At 46.8% G+C, this 19,109-nt stretch overlaps 2 protein-coding genes across 7 annotated transcripts in view; both read right to left on the bottom strand.

The window, feature by feature from the left end:
* CHMP4B (charged multivesicular body protein 4B) overlaps positions 1-3,271 on the bottom strand; it is a 51,553-nt gene extending 48,282 nt beyond the window's left edge. The window contains exon 1 of the mRNA XM_035006130.1: positions 2,972-3,271. Within this exon, the coding sequence (XP_034862021.1) occupies positions 2,972-3,161 (190 nt within the window). The 5' untranslated portion in view covers positions 3,162-3,271. The remainder of the gene's footprint in view (positions 1-2,971) is intronic.
* A 38-nt stretch (positions 3,272-3,309) lies between these two features.
* Positions 3,310-19,109, bottom strand: part of ZNF341 (zinc finger protein 341) — a 56,646-nt gene continuing 40,846 nt past the window's right edge. For 3 of the 6 annotated variants that reach the window (XM_035006124.1, XM_035006125.1, XM_035006126.1), the window contains one exon: positions 16,066-18,611. In XM_035006124.1, the coding sequence (XP_034862015.1) occupies positions 18,082-18,611 (530 nt within the window). In that variant the 3' untranslated portion in view covers positions 16,066-18,081. Of the gene's footprint in view, positions 3,538-16,065; positions 18,612-19,109 lie in introns of those variants that run through there. The other 3 variants (XM_035006128.1, XM_035006129.1, XM_035006127.1) reach the window with 3 other exon arrangements.

The raw sequence follows: 19,109 nt of genomic DNA, 5'->3' as shown, positions 1-19,109 counted from the left end.
CTGGTGTGCTCTTTGGAAATCCAAGCTGATCCGTTTCTTCTGCTTTAAGACAGCCAGTGGCTCCTCAGCATCTCCAGGTTGAGGCCTGAGGCTACAGGACACTCTGCAATATTATTTCTCTGCTGTCTCACCCCACGAACACCCTCACTGCTCCCCAAACTCTTTGCTGACCCTCCCTCCTCTGTAAAGCATCCCTTGCCCTTTCCCTTCCAGACAGGAACCTCCTCCTATGCAGCCTCAGACCCATGTACATACATTTCAGCACTGACTGGTATGTTCCCCTCCCCCACTTCCTCCTCCTGCTCCTTTTCCTCCTTCTCTCTCTCACTCTCTCTTTCACACACATACACACAAAAACTACAACAAAAACACACCCACTACCAATCCTGAGTTCCTGGAAGGCAAGCACAGTGTATTTTCATCTGATTCTCCAGTTCCTGCCTCAGTAGCAAGTTAGTAAGTGACTAAATGAATGGCATGTGGTGGTGCTAATACCTCACAGCTCTATCCCAATAAGCAGGTAAGACCTTTCCCCCAGAACATGCTAAAAAGAAGGGCAAGCTTATAGTAGCTCCTGTCCTCTCAGGCAAACTCAAGAAGACGCGCTGCTTTCAGCAAAATTATTACAACTAAGATTGGTCCTCCACTATCTACTGGTACCCTCTCTCCAAGCCTCTTGAAAGCAAATCCAATCACCTCTAAAACTGCAAAAACTAAACCAGCTCCAGACCAAAAGACCTCAGAAGAACTGCCCTCTCAGATGAGAGATGAGGTAAAGTGATACCTTCCTCCCCCACCACCCTGCAATGGGCAAAGCATTCCAAAATGCAGACTGGTAAAAACAATGACTCTAATGAACAATAGAGGATCCTGACCCAGGGAGAGTCATCAAAGAAAAAAAGCTAGAGGCAGCAAAATCTAACCCTACTCTCTACCTCCAGGGCTATCTATAACTGGAGTCCAGGCCACAAATGGATGACAGCAACTACCTCATGTCTCCTTGCTCCCACTCTCATCCCACACCTGTCTACTTTCCAAAGAGCAGCCAGATGGTGTTTTTAAACTCTATCAATGATAAGGACACACTCCTGGATAACACCCTCCAACATCTTTCTACCCACTTGAAATAAAATCCAAACTCTACCAGGAAGTCCAAGGTCCACTCCTCACCCTATTTCTTTCTTTCTTTTTTTTTTTACTTATTTATTTGACAGAGAGACACAGTGAGAGAGGGAACACAAGCAGGGGGAGTGGGAGAGGGGGAAGCAGGCTTCCCGCCGAGAAGGGAGCCCGATGCGGGGCTCGATTCCAGGACCCTGGGATCATGACCTGAGCCGAAGGCAGACGCTTAACGACTGAGCCACCCAGGTGCCCCTCCTCACCCTATTTCATACCATTTTCCCTTTCGATTGCTACGTTCCAGATACAGAGGTCTGTTTCTTAGAACAGGCCAACCTCCAGGCCTTTTCCTATGCTGTCTTCCCTTGCGTGGAAGGCTCCTCCTCTAGCTTTTTACAGAGCTGGTTCCTTCTCAAGGCTCAGTTCAAACTTGACTTTTTAAAAGAGGCCTTTCCTGACCACTCTATCTAAAGTGTCACCCCTTTACCCACTCCATCACTCCCCATCAGGTCTTCTTCTTTTTTTAAGCACCCACCACCACTAGACAATATTATCTTCACTTATTTCCCTGTTTCTATCTTCTCTTGCATAAGGGTGGAAGCTCTCAAAAAAATTTTCCAGAGTATTTGTTGACCATCAGCAAAGGAGCATCCTCAGGATGGACTATTTTGTTCTTCTGTTAGAACGAAAAAAACACCTACTTAGCCTCTACTAGGTGCTGGGCACTGTAAATGCATGATCTTCCTTTTAAAGAGGTAAAATAACCAGTTCAAGGTCACGTGGCTAATGACTAGCAGACTTCTAAATTAAATACTTGTTTGTGCAGCTCCTCAACTCCTCTCACCTTTGCCTCCCTCTCTGGGGGGAGGCACTGTCACTCTATGGTTCACTCTCATACTGTCACAACACCAAAAGGATCAAATACTTCTAAACTGCTTTACAGTTATTAAAGCATTGTCACATTCACCCTAAGAATACAAAGCACTTGCCCAGAAAGCCATACAGCAACAGGAAGTATATTAAGCATGCCTCAAGGTTCACTATCCCCACCCTGACCCCCAGGAGTGGGGACTGGGAAGGAGTCACTGCCAATGGAGGAATGGAGTCCCTATTTCTGGTTCAGAGGGATGGGGAAGCCGTGAGTCACCCGTGAAGGCTTATGCTACCAGAAACTCTGATAAGACCTGGCTATGAGGCAACAAGCCGTGAATCACGAATCTGGAAGGCACTCGCTGATGGACGTGGAAAAGGAGGCCTCAAAGGGAAAGCAACTTGTTAAGTTCGCTCAGCAAGCAAACAGAGACGGAACCAGGGGTCTCCTCTCCCCCAGGCCCCTTTCCTCTCCACCAAGAAGGCTTCTCAAGGAGAATTCTGAGTCAGGGGGATGGGGAGAGGGCAGGGGCAGCTCATGGACTCCACAGAGGGGTCAGGGGAAGGCAGGGGTAGGACAAGGAAGGACACAAGAGTTAGGATGGGGGGCAGAAACGAGCCAATAAGAAAAAGACGGCAGTTTCACGAAGGTGGGTGAGGGCAGGCCTGAGAGAGGAGAAGGTGGAAGAGAACGGACTCCCAGGGAGGGCCGAGGGCAGTGCAGTGAAACCAGGGTCTGAAAGGGCCTGGCAGAGAGGGGAGAGCCTGAGGGGAAAAGGCAGGAATGCGAGTCTGACGGTGGAGGAGTCCAAGGCCCCAAGAGACACTCAAGGGAGCCAGACGGGGAGGTGTCCGGAAAGGCCTGAGGGGAGTCTGACCGGGGAGAGTTCTAGGGTCGGGCAGACCCTGGGGCGTGTCTGATGAAGGTGGAGTCCGGGCCCGGGGAGCCTAAGGAGAGTCTGAGGGGACCGGGCCGACTCACCGCGCTTGTTTTTGGTGCCGTGCTTCTTGGCGGCGGTCAGCTCCTGCTCGATCTTAGTCTCCAGGAATTCCTGCTTCTTACTTAGCATCTCCTCCGTGTCCCGCAGCCGCTGGATGGCATCCTGAGGGGTCGGGCCGCCCTTGCCGGCCTTGCCCCCTCCTGCCCCGAACAGTTTCCCGAACACCGACATGGTGGCTGCTCGCCACGCCGGCCTCCGCCGCCCACTTCGGCTCGGCTCGGCTCGGCTCCAGCGCCCGCTCCCGGCCCCGCCGCTCCCTGCCTCCGCAGGCCTCTCCGCCGCCTCCGCCCCGCAGCTGGGCCCCGCCGCGCCACCTCCCACAGGCCCCCACGCCCGGCCCGGCCGGCGTCAGAGCAATACGTCGCTGACTACAACTCCCGATGAGCAACGCGCCGGCCGTGCCTCAAATCTAATGGAAGGAGGCGCACTGCACGCCGGGAGACTATAGTCTTCCGGCTTGAGGCTCTCGTCGGCGCGTCTTTTTGGTCTAGCTAGAGTCAAAGGGCGAGGTGGCATGCTGGGAAATGTAGTCTCCTTGGAACCCGTCCTGTAGGGGTAGAAGGACAGGCAGAGAAATAACAGTATTTTTTAAAACATTAATTAGCGTTATGCACATTCTATGATATAGGTACTGTACAAAGTGCTTTACACGCATTATCCCATTTAATTCTCACAAGACTATGAACCTATAAACCTATGATACTGTTCCTATTTTGTAGGTGAGTAACCAAGTCTCGGAGAAACTGAGTGACTGACTAGCTTGACTAGCCCTGGCTTTCCATATTTTGTACCCTCTACCTAGAATGCCTTTCTACTCTTTATTCGCCTAACAGGTTCTTCGAAACCTAGTAGAAGCTAACAGCCTTGGCACTGGAGTGCAAGGGCTCAAAATGCATCTTTATGACTTACTTGGCCAAGTTACTTCCCCTACTCTGTGTGCCTCCCTGGAGATGATAACAACAAGACCACCTCCAAGCTTACGTGAGACAGGTAATGTAAAATGCTTACTGAGCATGGCCTAGCACTATAGGTGCTCAAAAATTTATTCCTTATCTTGGTCCTCGTTATACACAATAATAATTAAACTAGGAAGAGACCCAAAACTTCCAAAGTAGTAGAAGCATTGAAGAGTTTTTTGCCCCTGCATTTTACAGACTGCTGTAGTTGTGGGGCCACATTTTATTTTTTCCCTTGTCTTTTGCTGTCAAGAATCACTTCTCCATCCATTAACAGTAAGGCAGTGTCTAGTAGCCAATACTTGGCCCAAGCCACCATTCTAAATTGCTGCTTCCAATCTTTTATTTGGAAGCCTTGTTACTTGTCACTTAGACTTGTATGAAAGCAAAGAGTAAACCAGTTCTGAGTGAGGGTCTGATGTGCTCTCCAATGAAGAAAAACATAGCTTCTCAAAGTCCTTTTTTATTCCTTCCTGGACCTTCCAAATATGTGAAGTTGCTTGGGAACAGTTTCAAATAAATGAGAGCTTGACTGAATTTTTTTTATTATATCACATACAAGTCTTGTCTCCTCAGACTATGATCTACATGTAGATAAAAACATGCCTCAGATGTTGTTGTTCTTGTTGTAATCAATGACAATCCCAGCCTGCATATACAGGGAACAATTCCCAGAGGATGGGAGAGTTTATTTCACCCAACTTTCCAGGTTGGAAGACATTTTTCAAATGTGAGAGACATGCCAGAACTGTCAAGATTCACAGCAGCATAAATTGTGAAACATAAGTCACACTTGTGCTTGTTTTGTAATTGAGGTATTGCAATGTTTTTATCAAAATAAAAAATATAAATAAGGAGACTTCAATCAAGCCACCTCACGGGTACAGCAATTCCTCCACATCTAAGCAATCCACCTCCTCCCCTCTTATTTAAGTCATGCTGTAATCAGACATACAGGTAGCAAAAGATTTGCTGGGTTTGAGCCATGACCCAAAGAATATATGAACAGGAGACACTAGAGGCCTTACCACCACCAGTCTTATACTGCTGTGGGATAAACTGAGGATGATAGCAGAATCCCTCACGTCATAATGTTGAGAGCCCAGAAAAACATCTTAGGAATATGATAACAGAACATTTAGATTTAATCTTGAGTATCAACCCCAATTAGTTGGTGTAGGCTACTCAGATTACTGGATTGAGAAGAATTTTGAGGCTGCATCAGGACTCCCTGAAAAATGTGCTGAGATCTATTTATGATGTCTCTCTGGAGTGTGGGATAGGAAGTGGTGATATAAGGGCACGATAGCTGCGATCCTGGCTGAGAATCCAACTGCCTTGGTAGAAATTCATATGGTGGGCTGATTCAACACAGGAGAGCCCTGAATTTCCTTGGACTTCATTTTTCTGGTCTCTTGGGCAAATGCACAGCCTTTTCAAGCCATGACTGACTAGCATTAAAAATTATGTGAAAAGAATGACTAATCATTACATGCAACAACTTGGAAGATTTTTAGATATTCTGCTGAGTGAAAGAAATCAGACACAAGCCTATATAATTCCATTTATACAGAGTTCGAAAACAGGCAAAACGAATCTATGGTGATAGGTGTTAGAATAGTGGTTCCCAGGGCACCTGGCTGGCTCAGTCGGAAGAACATGTGACTCTTGATCTCTGGGTTGTGAGTTCAAGCTCCACGCTGGGTGTAGAGATTACTTAAATAAATAAATATTAAAAAAAGAATAGTGGTTATCTTCAGGGGCGGTATAGACCAAGCAGAATGATCTTTATGGGGTGCTGGACAGGTTCTATATCAAGATCTAGTGGTATTTATGTGGGTGTATACAAATTTACCTGTCTTCATAATTAAGACCACTGCCCTTTACATACTTTATATACTTTACTAAATAAATGTTATATTGCAATTTTTAAAACTTCTCTGGTAAAAACAGCAACAGAAGCATACAGTTTTTGTTTGCAAAATACTTTCACAAACAAAATCTCATCTTATCTCCAATCACCAAAGCCCTAAGAAATAAGCATTACTATACAATCTTCATCTTACCGTTGAAGAAATTGAGGCCCAGAGAATAGAAATTGCCCAAGGTCACATGGTTAAAGACTCTCAAACATATATTTATTTGTAACCTTCCTTAAAAATGTCATCAAGAGGGGCGCCTGGGTGGCTCAGTCGTTAAGCGTCTGCCTTCGGCTCAGGTCATGGTCCCAGGGTCCTGGGATCAAGCCCCGCGTCGGGCTCCTCACTCGGAGGGAAGCCTGCTTCTCCCTCTCCCTCTCCCCCTGCTTGTGTTCCCGCTTTCGCTGTGTCTCTCTCTGTCAAATGAATAAATAAAATCTTAATAAATAAATAAATAAATAAATAAAATGTCATCAAGAAAAATTGAGTTGGGGCGCCTGGGTGGCTCAGTCGTTAAGTGTCTGCCTTCGGCTCAGGTCGTGATCCCAGGACCCTGGGATCGAGCCCCACATTGGGGTCCCTGCTCCGCGGGGAAGCCTGCTTCTCCTCTCCTACTCCCCCTGCTGTGTTCCCTCTCTCGCTGTGTCTCTCTCTGTCAAATAAATAAATAAAATATTTTTAAAAAAGAAAGAAAAGATAGGGGCGCCTGGGTGGCTCAGTCGTTAAGCGTCTGCTTTCGGCTCAGGTCATGATCCCAGGGTTCTGGGATCGAGTCCCACATCGGGCTCCCTGCTTGGCAGGAAGCCTGCTTCTCCCTCTCCCACTCCCCCTGCTTGTGTTCCCTCTCTCGCTGTGTTTCTCTCTGTCAAATAAATAAATAAAATAAAATAAAAAAAGTTTAAAAAAAAAAAAAGAAAGAAAAGATAAACTGAGTTAATAAAACTTATAATAGGTTTCAAATTATGAATAAAAAAAATTCTTATGAAACTTGGTCTCATGTAATTATACCAAATCAAATAGCGGATTTGCTGATTTTTAACTGTAAAAAACAAGTACATCCGGGATGCCTGGGTGGCTCAGTCGGTTAGGCGTCTGCCTTTGGCTCAGGTCATGATCCCAGGGTCCTGGGATCGAGTCCCGCATCCTGCTCCTTGCTCCCAGAGGATCCCGCTCCCTGCTCCCTTCTCCCTCTGCCTCTGTCTCTCTCTGTCTCTCATGAATAAATAAATAAAATCTTTAAAAAAAAAAAAACCACAAGTACATCTAATACCCCCTTCCTAATAAAAACACTCAACAAACTAGGAATAGAAAAGAACTGCTCAATCTGATAAAGAACATCTATGAAAAAACCCACAGCTGGGGCACCTGGGTGGCTCAGTCACTGAGCGTCTGCCTTCAGCTCAGGTCATGATCCCAGGGTCCTGGGATCGAGCCCCATGTCATGCTCTCTGCTCAGCGGAAAGCCTGCTTCTCTCTCTCCCACTCCCCCTGCTTGTGTTCCCTCTCTCGCCGTGTCTCTCTCTGTCAAATAAATAAATAAAATCTTAAAAAAAAAAACAACCCACAACTAACATCACACTTAATGGTGAAAGACTGAGCCTTGCCCCTAAAATCAGGAACAAGCAAGGATGGCTGCTCTCATCACTATTTGACATTGTACTGGAGATTCTAGCCAGGGCAATTAAGTGAAAAAAGAAATAAAAGGCATCCAGATCAAAAAAGAAGTAAAACTATTTCTGTTTGCAGGTGACATGCTCTTCTATATAGAAAACCTAAAAGAGGGTGCCTGGGTGGCTCAGTTGGTTAAGTGTCTGCCTTCGGCTCAGGTCATGATCCCAGAGTCCTGGGATCGAGCCCCACGTCGGGCTCCCTGCTCATTGGAGAGCCTGCTTCTCCCTCCCCCCCTGCCCCTCCTCCTGCTCATTCTCTCTCTCTCTCTCAAAATAAATAAATAAAAATCTTAAAAAAGAAAACCTAAAAGAATTCACAAAAAACTCTTAGAGCTAAAAGCGAATTTGGCAAAGTTGTGGGATACAAGATCAACACACAAAAATCAGTTGTATATTTGGGGCACCAAATGCTCAGGTCATGATCTCAGGGTTGTGAGATCAAGTCCCACATCGGCTCGGTCTTCTCGCGGGCTTAGGATTCTCTCTCTCTCTCTCCCTCTGCCCACCCTCCCCCCACTTGCACGCTTTCTCTCTCTTTCTCAAAAAAAAAGGGGAGGGACCCCTGGGTGGTGCAGTCGGTTAAGCATAGGAGTCTTATTTTTGGCTCAGGTGCTGATCTCAGGGTGCTGGGATTGAGCCCTGCATCGGCTCCAGAAGTCTGCAAAAGTTTCTTTCTCCCTCTCTCTCTGCCTCCCCCCATGCTCTCTCTCTCTCTCTCAAGTAAATAAATAAATCTTTTAAAAAATCTGTTGTAGGGGCACCTAGGTGGCTCAGATGGTAAGCGTCTGCCTTTGGCTCAGGTCATGATCCCAGGGTCCTGGGATCGAGCCCTGCATTGGGCTCCTGGCTCAGCAGGGAGCCTGCTTCTCCTTCTCCCTCTGCCTCTCCCCCTGCTCATGTTCTCTCTCTCTCTGTATCTGTGTCTCAAATGAATAATAATAAAAAAATCTTAAAAAAAAAAAAAATCCGGGCGCTTGGGTGGCTCAGTTGGTTAAGCGACTGCCTTCGGCTCAGGTCATGATCCTGGAGTCCCGGGATCGAGTCCCGCATCAGGCTCCCTGCTCAGCAGGGAGTCTGCTTCTCCCTCTGACCCTCCTCCCTCTCATGCTCTCTGTCTCTCATTCTCTCTCTCGAAAAAAAAAAAAAAAATCCGTTGTATTTCTATACATTAGCAGAGAATAATCTGAAAATGAGATTTAAAAAAAACATTCCGGGGCGCCTGGGTGGCTCAGTCGTTAAGCGTCTGCCTTCGGCTCAGGTCATGGTCCCAGGGTCCTGGGATCGAGCCCCGCGTCCGGCTCCCTGCTCGGCAGGAAGCCTGCTTCTCCCTCTCCCACTCCCCCTGCTTGTGTTCCCTCTCTCGCTGTGTCTCTCTCTGTCAAATAAATAAATAAAAATCTTTAAAAAATAAAATTTTAAAAAAACATTCCATTTACAATAACATCAAGAAGAATAAAATACTTAGAAATAAATTTAACCAAGGAAATGCAAGTCTTGTACACCGAAAAGTACAATACTTTGTTGAAAGAAATGAAAGAAGACCTAAATAAATGGAAACACATCCCATGTTCATGGATTAGAAGACTTACTACTGTTAAAGTGGCAACACTCCAAATTTATCTAGATGCAATACAATTCCTATCAAAATCTGAACTGCTTTTTTTTGCAGAAAATGGATGAGCTGATTCTAAAATTCACATGGAACTGCAAGGGGTCCTGCATAACCAAAACAAAGTTGGAGGACTCACACTTTCCAATTTCAAAACTTATTATAAAGCAACAGTAATCAAAATACTGTGGTACTGGCATAAGAACAGACATATAAATCAATGGAATAGAATTGAAAGTTCAGGAATAAGCCAATATATCTATGGTTAGTTGATTTTCAATGAGGATGCCAAGACCAGTCAATGGGGAAAGAATAGTCTTTTCAACAAATAGTGCTGGGATAACTGGATATTCAAATGCAAAAGAATGAATGTGTACCCCTACCTCACATCATATATATATAAAAAAATTGACTCAAAATGGATCAAAGATCTAAGTAAGAGCTAGGGGCGCCTGGGTGGCTCGGTCAGTTAAGCATCTGCCTCCACCTTGGGTCATGGTCCCAGGGTCCTGGGATCGAGTCCCTCATCGGGCTCCCTGTTCAACAGGGAGTGTGCTTCTTTCCCTCCCTCTGCCGCTTCCCCTGCTTCTGCTCTCTCTCTCTCTCAAATAAATAAATAAAATCTTAAAAAAAAGAAAAAATAAATTAAGAACTAAAACTATAAAACTCTTAGAAGGAGGGGCGCCTGGGTGGCTCAGATGGTTAAGCATCTGCCTTCGGCTCAGGTCATGATCCCAGGGTCCTGGGATCGAGTCCCGCATCGGGCTCCCTGCTCCTTGGGAGCCTGCTTCTCCCTCTGCCTCTCTCCATCTCTGTCTCTTACGAATAAATAAATAAAATCTTTAAAAAAAAAAAAACTCTTAGAAGGAGATGTAGGTATAAACCTTTATGACCTTTAATTAGGCAACAGTTCCCATTTTTTTAAGATTTTATTTATTTATTTAAGAGAGAGAAAGAGAGAGAGTGAGCAAACAAGTAGGGGCAGAGGGAGAGGGAGAAGCAGACTCCCCACTGAGCAGGGAGTCCGATGTGGGACTCGATCCCAGAACCCTGGGAACACAACCCGAGCCAAAGGCAGTCGCTTAACCGACTGAGCCACCCGGGCACTCCTCTTATTTATTTATTCATTCATTCATTCATTTATTCATTCATTTATTTATTTTAAGATTTATTTATTTATTTGTTTGTTTGTTTATTTATTTGACAGAGAGAGAGACACAGCGAGAGAGGGAACACAAGCAGGGGGAGCGGGAGAAGGAGAAACAGGCTTCCCACTGAGCAGGGAGCCCAACACGGGGCTCGATCCCAGGACCGCGGGATCATGATCTGAGCTGAAGGCAGGTGCTTAACGACTGAGCCACCCAGGCGCCCCCCCCTTTTTTTTTTTTAAAGATTTTATTTATTTGAGAGAGAGAGAGCACAGGCATGCATGAGTCAGACTCCCCATTAAGCAGGGAGTTGGATGCAGGGCTTGATCCCAGGACCCCAGGATCATGACCTGAGCCGAAGTCAGAAGCTTAACCAACTGGGCCATCCAAGGCGCTGCTAGGCAACAGTTTCTTAAATATGTCACCAAAAGCACAAGCAACAAAAGAAAAATATAGATACATCGAACTTCATCAAAATTAAAAACTTCTGTGCGTCAAAGTACACCATCAAGAAAGTGAAGACAACCCATGGAATGGGAGAAAATAATGACAAGTCCTATATCTGACAAAGGGTTAATATTCAGAATATATATATATGTATATATATATATGTATATTTAAAACCCTCTTCCAACTCAAAAAACAAAAAGACAAACAACCCAATTAAAAAGCACTAAATTGTACACTTCAAAATAGTTAAAATGGTGAGTTTTATTATGTGAATTTTATTTCCCAACAAAAGTGTGTTGAAGTAACGAAAACATGTTTTGGTGCCCACCACACAAACCTAGATTAGAGCTGAGGCTCTGTCATTCAACCATGTGGCAAGGTGCTCCATCTGACTCAGTTTCCCCAACTGTGAGAGACACTATCCTCTTTACCAGGCCATTCTGAGGATTCAATAAGAATATAGGTAAAGGGCCTGGCACAGACTATGCATCCAATAAATATTTATAAAATAAATAAACAATAATAGTTACAAAAAGAACAATCACTGACATCTATGGGCCCTCACTCTGAGTCAGATGGCTTACAAAGACTATTTCATTAATTATCTGACTGTAGCCCGATGAGGTAGGTACAGATTATAGCTAAGCAAACAGAAGTTTAGAGAGGTTGAATGACTTGCCCAAAGTCATCCCATTATAAATGATGTGGCTGGCATTTGAACCCCCAGCAAATGATAGAAAATCTTTATTGAGTACTTTATGCTAAGCAAGACACTGAACTGAGCATTTACATCTATCACCTCATTTAGCCCGCACAACTGCATGAGGTGGGCATTGTTATTGTCCCCATTTTATTTTTTATTTTTTTTAGAAGATTTTATTTATTTATTTGACAGAGAGAGAGAGGGAGAGCACAAGCAGGGGAAGCAGCAGCAGAGGGAGAAGCAAACTCCCAGCTGAGCAGGGAGCCTGACAGGGGGGTCAATCCCAGGACCCTGGGATCATGACCTGAGCCAAAGGCAGACTCTTAACTGACTGAGCCACTCAGGTGCCCCGTCCCCATTTTATGTATTAGGTACTGCAGAAACAGAGAAGTTGAACAGCTTGCCCAAGGTCGCATGCCTTATAGGGGCAAAGTTGAGATTCTCACTGTAGGACAACCTTCTTAACCTCTATGCTACACTGCCTTTATCCAAATGAATGAATCGATAGAGAGATATGCACAAATAAACACAAATAAATGAAGTGTGATGAGCCTGGGAGCAGGTATGACCTCCCTGGGGAATAGGGCAAAGTTAGCAGTAGGGGTAGAAGAGTGGCAAGAGGCGAAATGGAGGGGACTGTGTGTTGGAGGGGCCCCTGAACTTGAGCCAATGGTGGGTTACAGCACCTGCCTATTCCATACCTATTCATCTGAGCACATGTAGGCTATGACCCTCTGTGCCCTAGAGGGTCAAATGTTTCCTTCTTAGTAAGGCTTTTTGGGCCACCCCATATCATGCTGCAACCTGCACCCCCCACACACACACACTACTCTCTATTTTTTTCTTTCTTTTTTTTTACAGTACTCATCACCTTCTAACATATTATACTTGCTTATTTGTTGTTTATCTTCTGCTTCTTCCACAGAGGATCTCCACAGATCATTATTTTTCTGATTCACAATGTATCATCAATGCCTTGCATGTAGTATCATCAATGCCCAGCATATAGTAGGCACTTAATAAATATTTGTCAAATGGATAAATGAATGGGCTGAGGTAGCAGTGACTTGGGGGGCAGGAAAACTGGGTTTGGATTTAGCCTTGTTATGTTGGACCTTGGACAAGACCCTTTCCCTCTCTGGGCCTCATTCTCTGTTCTTCTACAAAGGGCCCAAGGCCCTGAAGTTGGGCCTTAGCCCCTGGCCTCAGGATTCTGTGCCTGACCTTACACAAGCCACCCTTGGTGAGCAGGGGTTCACCCCCAACCCGGAGGTGGAATCTGCTCTACCAACCTACAGGACCTGAGAACCCATGGGTCTCATTTGCTGGCTGCCTTGGGGGTTGGGAGCACCTGCAGCTGCCACCTCCACTCTAGCCTCCCCAAAGGAGACAAAACTGGTCCAACTGGTTCTCCTGTGCCACACCAATACCTGCTGCGTCAGCTGAAAGTTCCAAGCCATTGCCTCTGTCATTTGTCCCAGATATTCTCAGCTTCTTAAGACAAGGAAAATGGAGCTTTACAGGGCTTTAGGTTAGCCATTTCTCAGCCTACATGACAGATTCTTCTTGAGGGAAACTTACCCTTGGCCTCCATGGATAGGGAAAAGGGGATGGGTAGAGTGGGTCTTCTTCTCTCAAAGTGCTGTTGTTGGTTCATTCAACAAATGTTGAACAAAACAGAGAAAAGTCTTTGTCCTTGTGGACCTTTTGTTTTTAATAAGGGGAATGGACAGTAAAGAAATGTCTAATATAATGTCAAGGGTGATGAATAAAAATGAAGAGTAAGGGACTAGATTGTGATGAGGCTGGGGTGGGGCTATTTTAGACAAATTGGCCAGGGGAATCCTAAGGAAATAACTATTGGACAAAGGTAAATAGAGGGAGGGGGCCAGACATATGAAAATCTGGGAGAAGAACATTTTAGACAGAGGGAACAGCAAATGCAAAGGCCCTGAGGCAGGAACTAACTAACATGATGGAGGAACAGCAAGAGGACAGGTATGGCTAGAGTAGAATGAGAGAAGAAAAGATGAGGGCCATGTCATGCAGAACCTTGAAATCTACCAGGAAAACTTTAGATTTCATTCTGGGAGAGATTGGAAGCCACTAGAGGGTTTTAAACAGGAAAGTGGCATAATCTAGAAAGATCCCTTGGGATGCTGTCAAGAGAATGGATCATGGTGGAGTAAGAGAGAAATCACAGAAACCAAAGAGAAGACTCATGCAATCATCCATGCAAGAGAGGTTAGCAGTCTGGACAGGGCAGTGATGGCTGAGGAGATGAAAAGTGCTTGGAGCCTTGGAGAAGTGATTAAAACAACAACAACAACAAAACCAAAACCTTGGCCTATCAGAGCTGGTGAGAGCTTTAGTGATCCTAAGACAAGGCAGGAACTTTGGAGTCTGTCAGTCCTGGGTTTGAAGCCCAGCTCCACACATTCTGGCTGAGAATCTTTGGGCAGGTTGCTACACCTCGCTGAGCCTTGGTTTCCCCATTTATAAGCTGGGCTTGATAAGAGAGCTTGCTTCCAAGGGTGTTTTGAGGAGTCAGTGACATGTAAATAAGACGCAGAACACAAGGTTTGGCACTTAATAGAAAGTAAAGTTAGCTATGACTCAATTCCCCGCATTTATTGATAGAGAAACTGAGGCCAGCTAGCTCAGAGGCAAACAGAGGACTGGCAGTGGGAGGGAGAAAAGAAAGCACTATTACAGGGTTCCTCAGGTCATATACCTCAGGTCCAGACAGAAAGATGGTTGAGTAGGCAAGGAACATAAAAATTCATGTGACCCTCTCTGGCCATCTTGTTTTTCTACTCTCAAAAGACATGGTGAAATTAGAAATATTTCTCTAAGATAAATCAACACAAGTATAGTAAGTAGCAACTGACATTCAGCTGCAATGTCAGGGAGACCTTACAGAAAAACAGGGACCATGGCATCTGGAACGCCATGTGCCCATTGAAAGGGGCTGGCTAACTCACCTCCACCTGCCTGCTGTCTCCCTATGCCAGACATCCTTATATGCAACAGAAGTCAGAATCCAGATTTTTATATGAATCTCCCATTTTTTAAAAGATTCTATTTTTGGGGCACCTAGGTGGCTCAGTCGTTAAGTGTCTGCCTTCAGCTCAGGTCATGATCCCAGGCCCTGGGATCAAGCCCCGCATTGGGCTCCCTGTTCCACGGGAACCCTGCTTCTCCCTCTCCCACTCCCCCTGCTTGTGTTCCCTCTCTCACTGTGTCTCTCTCTGTCAAATAAATAAATAAAATCTTAAAAAATAAATAAATAAATAAAATAAAAGATTCTATTTTTAAGTTATCTCTACACCCAATGTGGGGCTCAAACTTACAACACCAAGATCAAGAGTTGCACGTTCCACCAACTGAGCCAGCCAGGCATCCCAAAATCTCCCAATTTTTTTTTTTAACTTGCTTTTTTTTTTCTTAAGTAGGCTCCACGTCCAGCATGGAGCCCACTGTAGGACTTGAACTCACGACCCTGAGATCAAGACCTGAGCTGAAATCAAGAGTTGGAAGCTTAACTGACTGAGCCACCCAGGTGCCCCCCAAATCTCCCAATTTTTACTTACATTTTCTTATTGCTTCTGGAGTATAGGAACAGCATTTTTTTTAATTCATAGAACCTAGTAAATTTTTATATATTGATCTGGCTATTTCAGCATTCTTGCCATTATTTTACCCTTTCTGACGCTTATACTCTTTTTTTTTCTCGCCTTATTGCTTTGGCTAGGCCTCCAACATAATATGGGAATCATGATAGCAGGCATCCTTTTTTTGTTCCTGACACAGAGGGAATATATCTCACTTTTCACCATTGCGGTAGGTTTTTAATTTCATTATTTTTAAATGTTGGCTTTTTCTTTTTTTTTCATTGTGAAAGCTAAACGAAGTTTGTCTATAGGCTGCATGCAACCCATGGGCTGCCAATTTGTGATCTCTGCTTTACCTGAATTCTCTGAATTGTGATAACCTTATTGGATAGGTACTATTATTCTCCCTGATTCGACATATGAAGACACTGAAGTTCAGAGAGGTGAAGTGACTTGCCATAGCCACATACCTGGGAAGGGACAGAGCCAGGATTCAAAACTAGCTCTCCTCGATGCCAAAATCTGTGGGACCCTGGAGGCTCAGGACAGCCCCTCTTTACACTTCATCATCTCCAGCAGCTTGCGGAGGGGGGCCTATAGGGGACTCTGGGTTCCTGGAGCAGCTCTGTCAACAACTTTGAGTGACCCTTGACCAAGGGCCTTCCCCTTTCTGAGCCTGTCTTCCCATCTGTCAACCTAGGAGGGATGTAGTTATGGGAACCCCAATATGGTCCCAGCTTCCTTCCCTGCAGTCCAACTATGTATCTATCAAATTTAGGCCTTGACATATCCCTTGTTTTGTGGCCTGGCTCCACCACTTACTGTTGTGTGATTTGGGGCCGCTTAACCTCGCTGTGCCTTTTGCCTCATCTCAGCTGTAAGATGGAATTAAAAGTAGCACCTACCTCAAAGTGCTTAGGACATGCACTTACGCCTAGTAAACACAAGTCCTCATGATTATTGATAAATGTACACGCATGTGTACATAGGCAGAAAGAGACAGAAATATAACTTAAGTAGTTTTATTAGGATGGAGACGTTTTTAACATTTTCTTTAATGTCACAATTTTTTAAAATGTTTAATGACTCCTCCATTTTGTAGAGAATAAAGTCCAAATTCCTTAACCCAACATCCAACGATATCTCTGATTCAACATCAACTTATATTTCAATACAGCAAAGTGGCTAACAGCACACAGACGCAGGCCACCCCAGCCCGAATCCCAGCTCTGTGACTTACTAGCTGTGTGAGCTTTGGGCAAGGAGCTCTGCCTCTCTGCGCCTCTGTTTCCTCATCTGTAAAATAAGGAAATTAACAATTCTCACCTGATGGGGCTGAGGCGCTATGTGCAGTGTCCATCATGTGGAAGCTTGAAACATATTAGCGATTATTATGATCTAACCACTACCCCCAGATCTCTGGTCATCCTGGATCATTCACCAGCCCCAGAACTGTCGTAACTTGAAGGCTTTGCTCATGTTTTGCTCTCCCTGACATGCCTTTCCCTATTTATCCATCCATCAAAACATTCTGTGTCAAGGACCAGCTCAAATGTGACCTCCCGCGAAGAGACTTTCTGTCCTCACCACTCCCTCCTCTGGCCTTGAAGGCTAGGTGCACTTAACAGCTCTCACCGCCTCAGCTGTGTACCACTTCCTCATTGGTCCTTCCTCCTGCATCATACCCTTCCTGAGGGGAAGTTGGGCTTGCTTTGAGCTCCAGCCCAGAGCCCCAGCACAGATATCTGAGGGACGTGCCAGCCTTCAAGGGAACATATCAAACTGAGTCCAACAGATCTGCTGCATCCTGCCCTGTCCCTTCTCGAGCCTCAGTTTCGTCTCCTATCACTGAGACAGTGTGGCTGTGAATAGAAATGAGGAAACACTGGCCAAGGCCCCTTTTCTCTTCCCTGCCTCCTAGTAAGCCTGGTTTGCTTCTCCTCTGGACTAGCTGGGGAGTGGGGACAGAGTGCTGGCGGTGGGAGCAACTACGGATTCTAGAGACCTGCTTGAGATGGACCTCTGGCTCTGATCAGAGTTTCTGATGCCAAAGGGTTTGGGGCAAGGCCCAGGATCCTGCATTTTCAAAAGTGAGTATAAACCCTTTCCATGGCCATGTTCTGAAATATGGGAGCACCAAACCTCTCATGGCTAATGGAGCAGCATAGCTGTGTGCAAGGGGCCATGGGACCTCTCAGTCCCCCCACACTTTGGAGGGAGTGCTGCCACCTAGGGGCAAAGAAGGAAACTGCCAAGGCTCCGGCCTGAGCCATTGGACACACATTTCCATAAAAACATTTATTCAGTACTTTCCAAGTGCCAAGCACTATGCCAAGTCCTTTGCACATTTCGCCATACTGGATCCCCATGACAGCCCTATGAGGTCGAAATGTCGTTTGTCCCATTGTACAGATGAGAAATGTACAGATGAGGGCTCAGAGAAGTAAAGTGACATACCCAAGGTCACACAGCAAGTGAGTAGCAGTGCTTAGATTTGAAGCCAAATCTGACTGACAGCTGCACTCTAGCCGTGACACTTGAGTGCCGCCTAAATGCCTACAGCACAGAGTCATCTGTGGAAACCACGGGGAACTGTATAGGAAAAGGTCCAGCAGATAAGGGCTCTACCCATTTCAGGCCTCCAGAAAAGCAGCTTGACCAGAGGTCACACCAAGACAGCCTGGAGGAGGGGTGGGCAGGACCACCCTGTCTTCTCTCTTAGGTGGGCTGACACCAGCCTGGACCAGCCAGACCCTGGGCTGCTGGCCTGGCCAGCTCTCTTCTCTCCAGTGCCCCTACCTGGAAGCTGTAGGCAGCCCTGCCTCACATTCCAGAATGCGGCAGGGCTAGCCAGCAGAATAGGAGCCACAGCAGGCTGGCCACAGCCAGGGTTCATAGGACACTCCAGAAGGATTTTGGCCAATGGCTCACTTCCATTGGGAAGGACCTCTCGTCGGCCCCTGAGGCCTGGACCCACAGGTGAGCATCAGGCCAGGCTCTGGGAGCAAACACCGTGGGTCCATCACTCTGAGGCCTGGATGTAGACGGGCACAGCGAGCATGGCACATGGGCCCTCGGCCCCTGCCTGCAGTTCTGCCAGTGCCAGGTTGGAGCCCAGGCTCTCTGCATGCCCGGGCACTACCAGCTCCGGTTCGCCCCCCACCGTGCCCCCCACCACGATGGACAGCACTGCATCTGGCTCCGAGAAGGGCGGCTTGCCTGGGGCGGCCTCGGGCACCGGCCCGGCCCCGGTGTCCTTCAGCTCCTCCAGCCCCAGCGGGTCGGGCAGGGGAGTCACCACCTTGCGCCCGCCACCACTGCCACTGCGGGGTGCTGCCCTCCTCCGGGAGGGCCGCCGGGCTTGCAGGTCCTTATCCTTTTGGGGGCCAAGGCGGCAGCGGTGATCCTTGAGGTATTTGTGTCGGGAAAAGCCCTTGGCACAGGCGGCACAGCGGAACTTGTAGTTACCTGTGTGGGCACGCTGGTGCTCCGCGAGGTGGGCACGGCGGCTGAAGGACTTGCTGCACAGCGCGCACTTGTGGAGCTTCATGCCTGGAGCGAGGGGAAGTCCGTGAGAGGCACCCCGACCCCTTACTCTGCAACCGTGCCTCTGCGCTCAGGATCAAACCCAGGCTCTCGGCTTGGCCTCTGACCATGTGTGCAATCTGGGCTCTGCTCCTGCCAGTCTCATCTCCCACCTTCGCCCAGCCACTCACACCCAGCCAGCCACACCTGCTCTCCTCAGGCCACCGAGCTGGCTCCTGCCCCTGGGCCTTTGCACTTGCTGTTTCCCCTCTGCCTAGACTAGCAGGCTCAGCCCCGAAACCTTGGCTAACTTAGCCAGGTCACCATCATCTCTCTCCTCTCTGGTCTGTCTGCCTCACCCTTGCCCCCTCAGACCATCCCTAAAGGGCAGCCAGAGATGGCTTCATGAAATACACAGGAGGATCCTGACATTCTCTGCTCTGAACCCCCCAGCGATTCCCCAAGTTTCCTGCAAAGCCCTGTGCAGTCTGACCACCCCCTTCACTTCTCAGCCCCATTCCCTCC

This window comes from Mirounga leonina, unplaced genomic scaffold, assembly GCF_011800145.1.
Source record: "Mirounga leonina isolate KUSES-001 unplaced genomic scaffold, KU_Mleo_1.0 Mir_150, whole genome shotgun sequence".
In the NCBI taxonomy this organism is placed as follows: domain Eukaryota; kingdom Metazoa; phylum Chordata; class Mammalia; order Carnivora; family Phocidae; genus Mirounga; species Mirounga leonina.
Note: the sequence above shows the minus strand (reverse complement) of the source record. Positions and strands in the feature narration are given on the sequence as shown.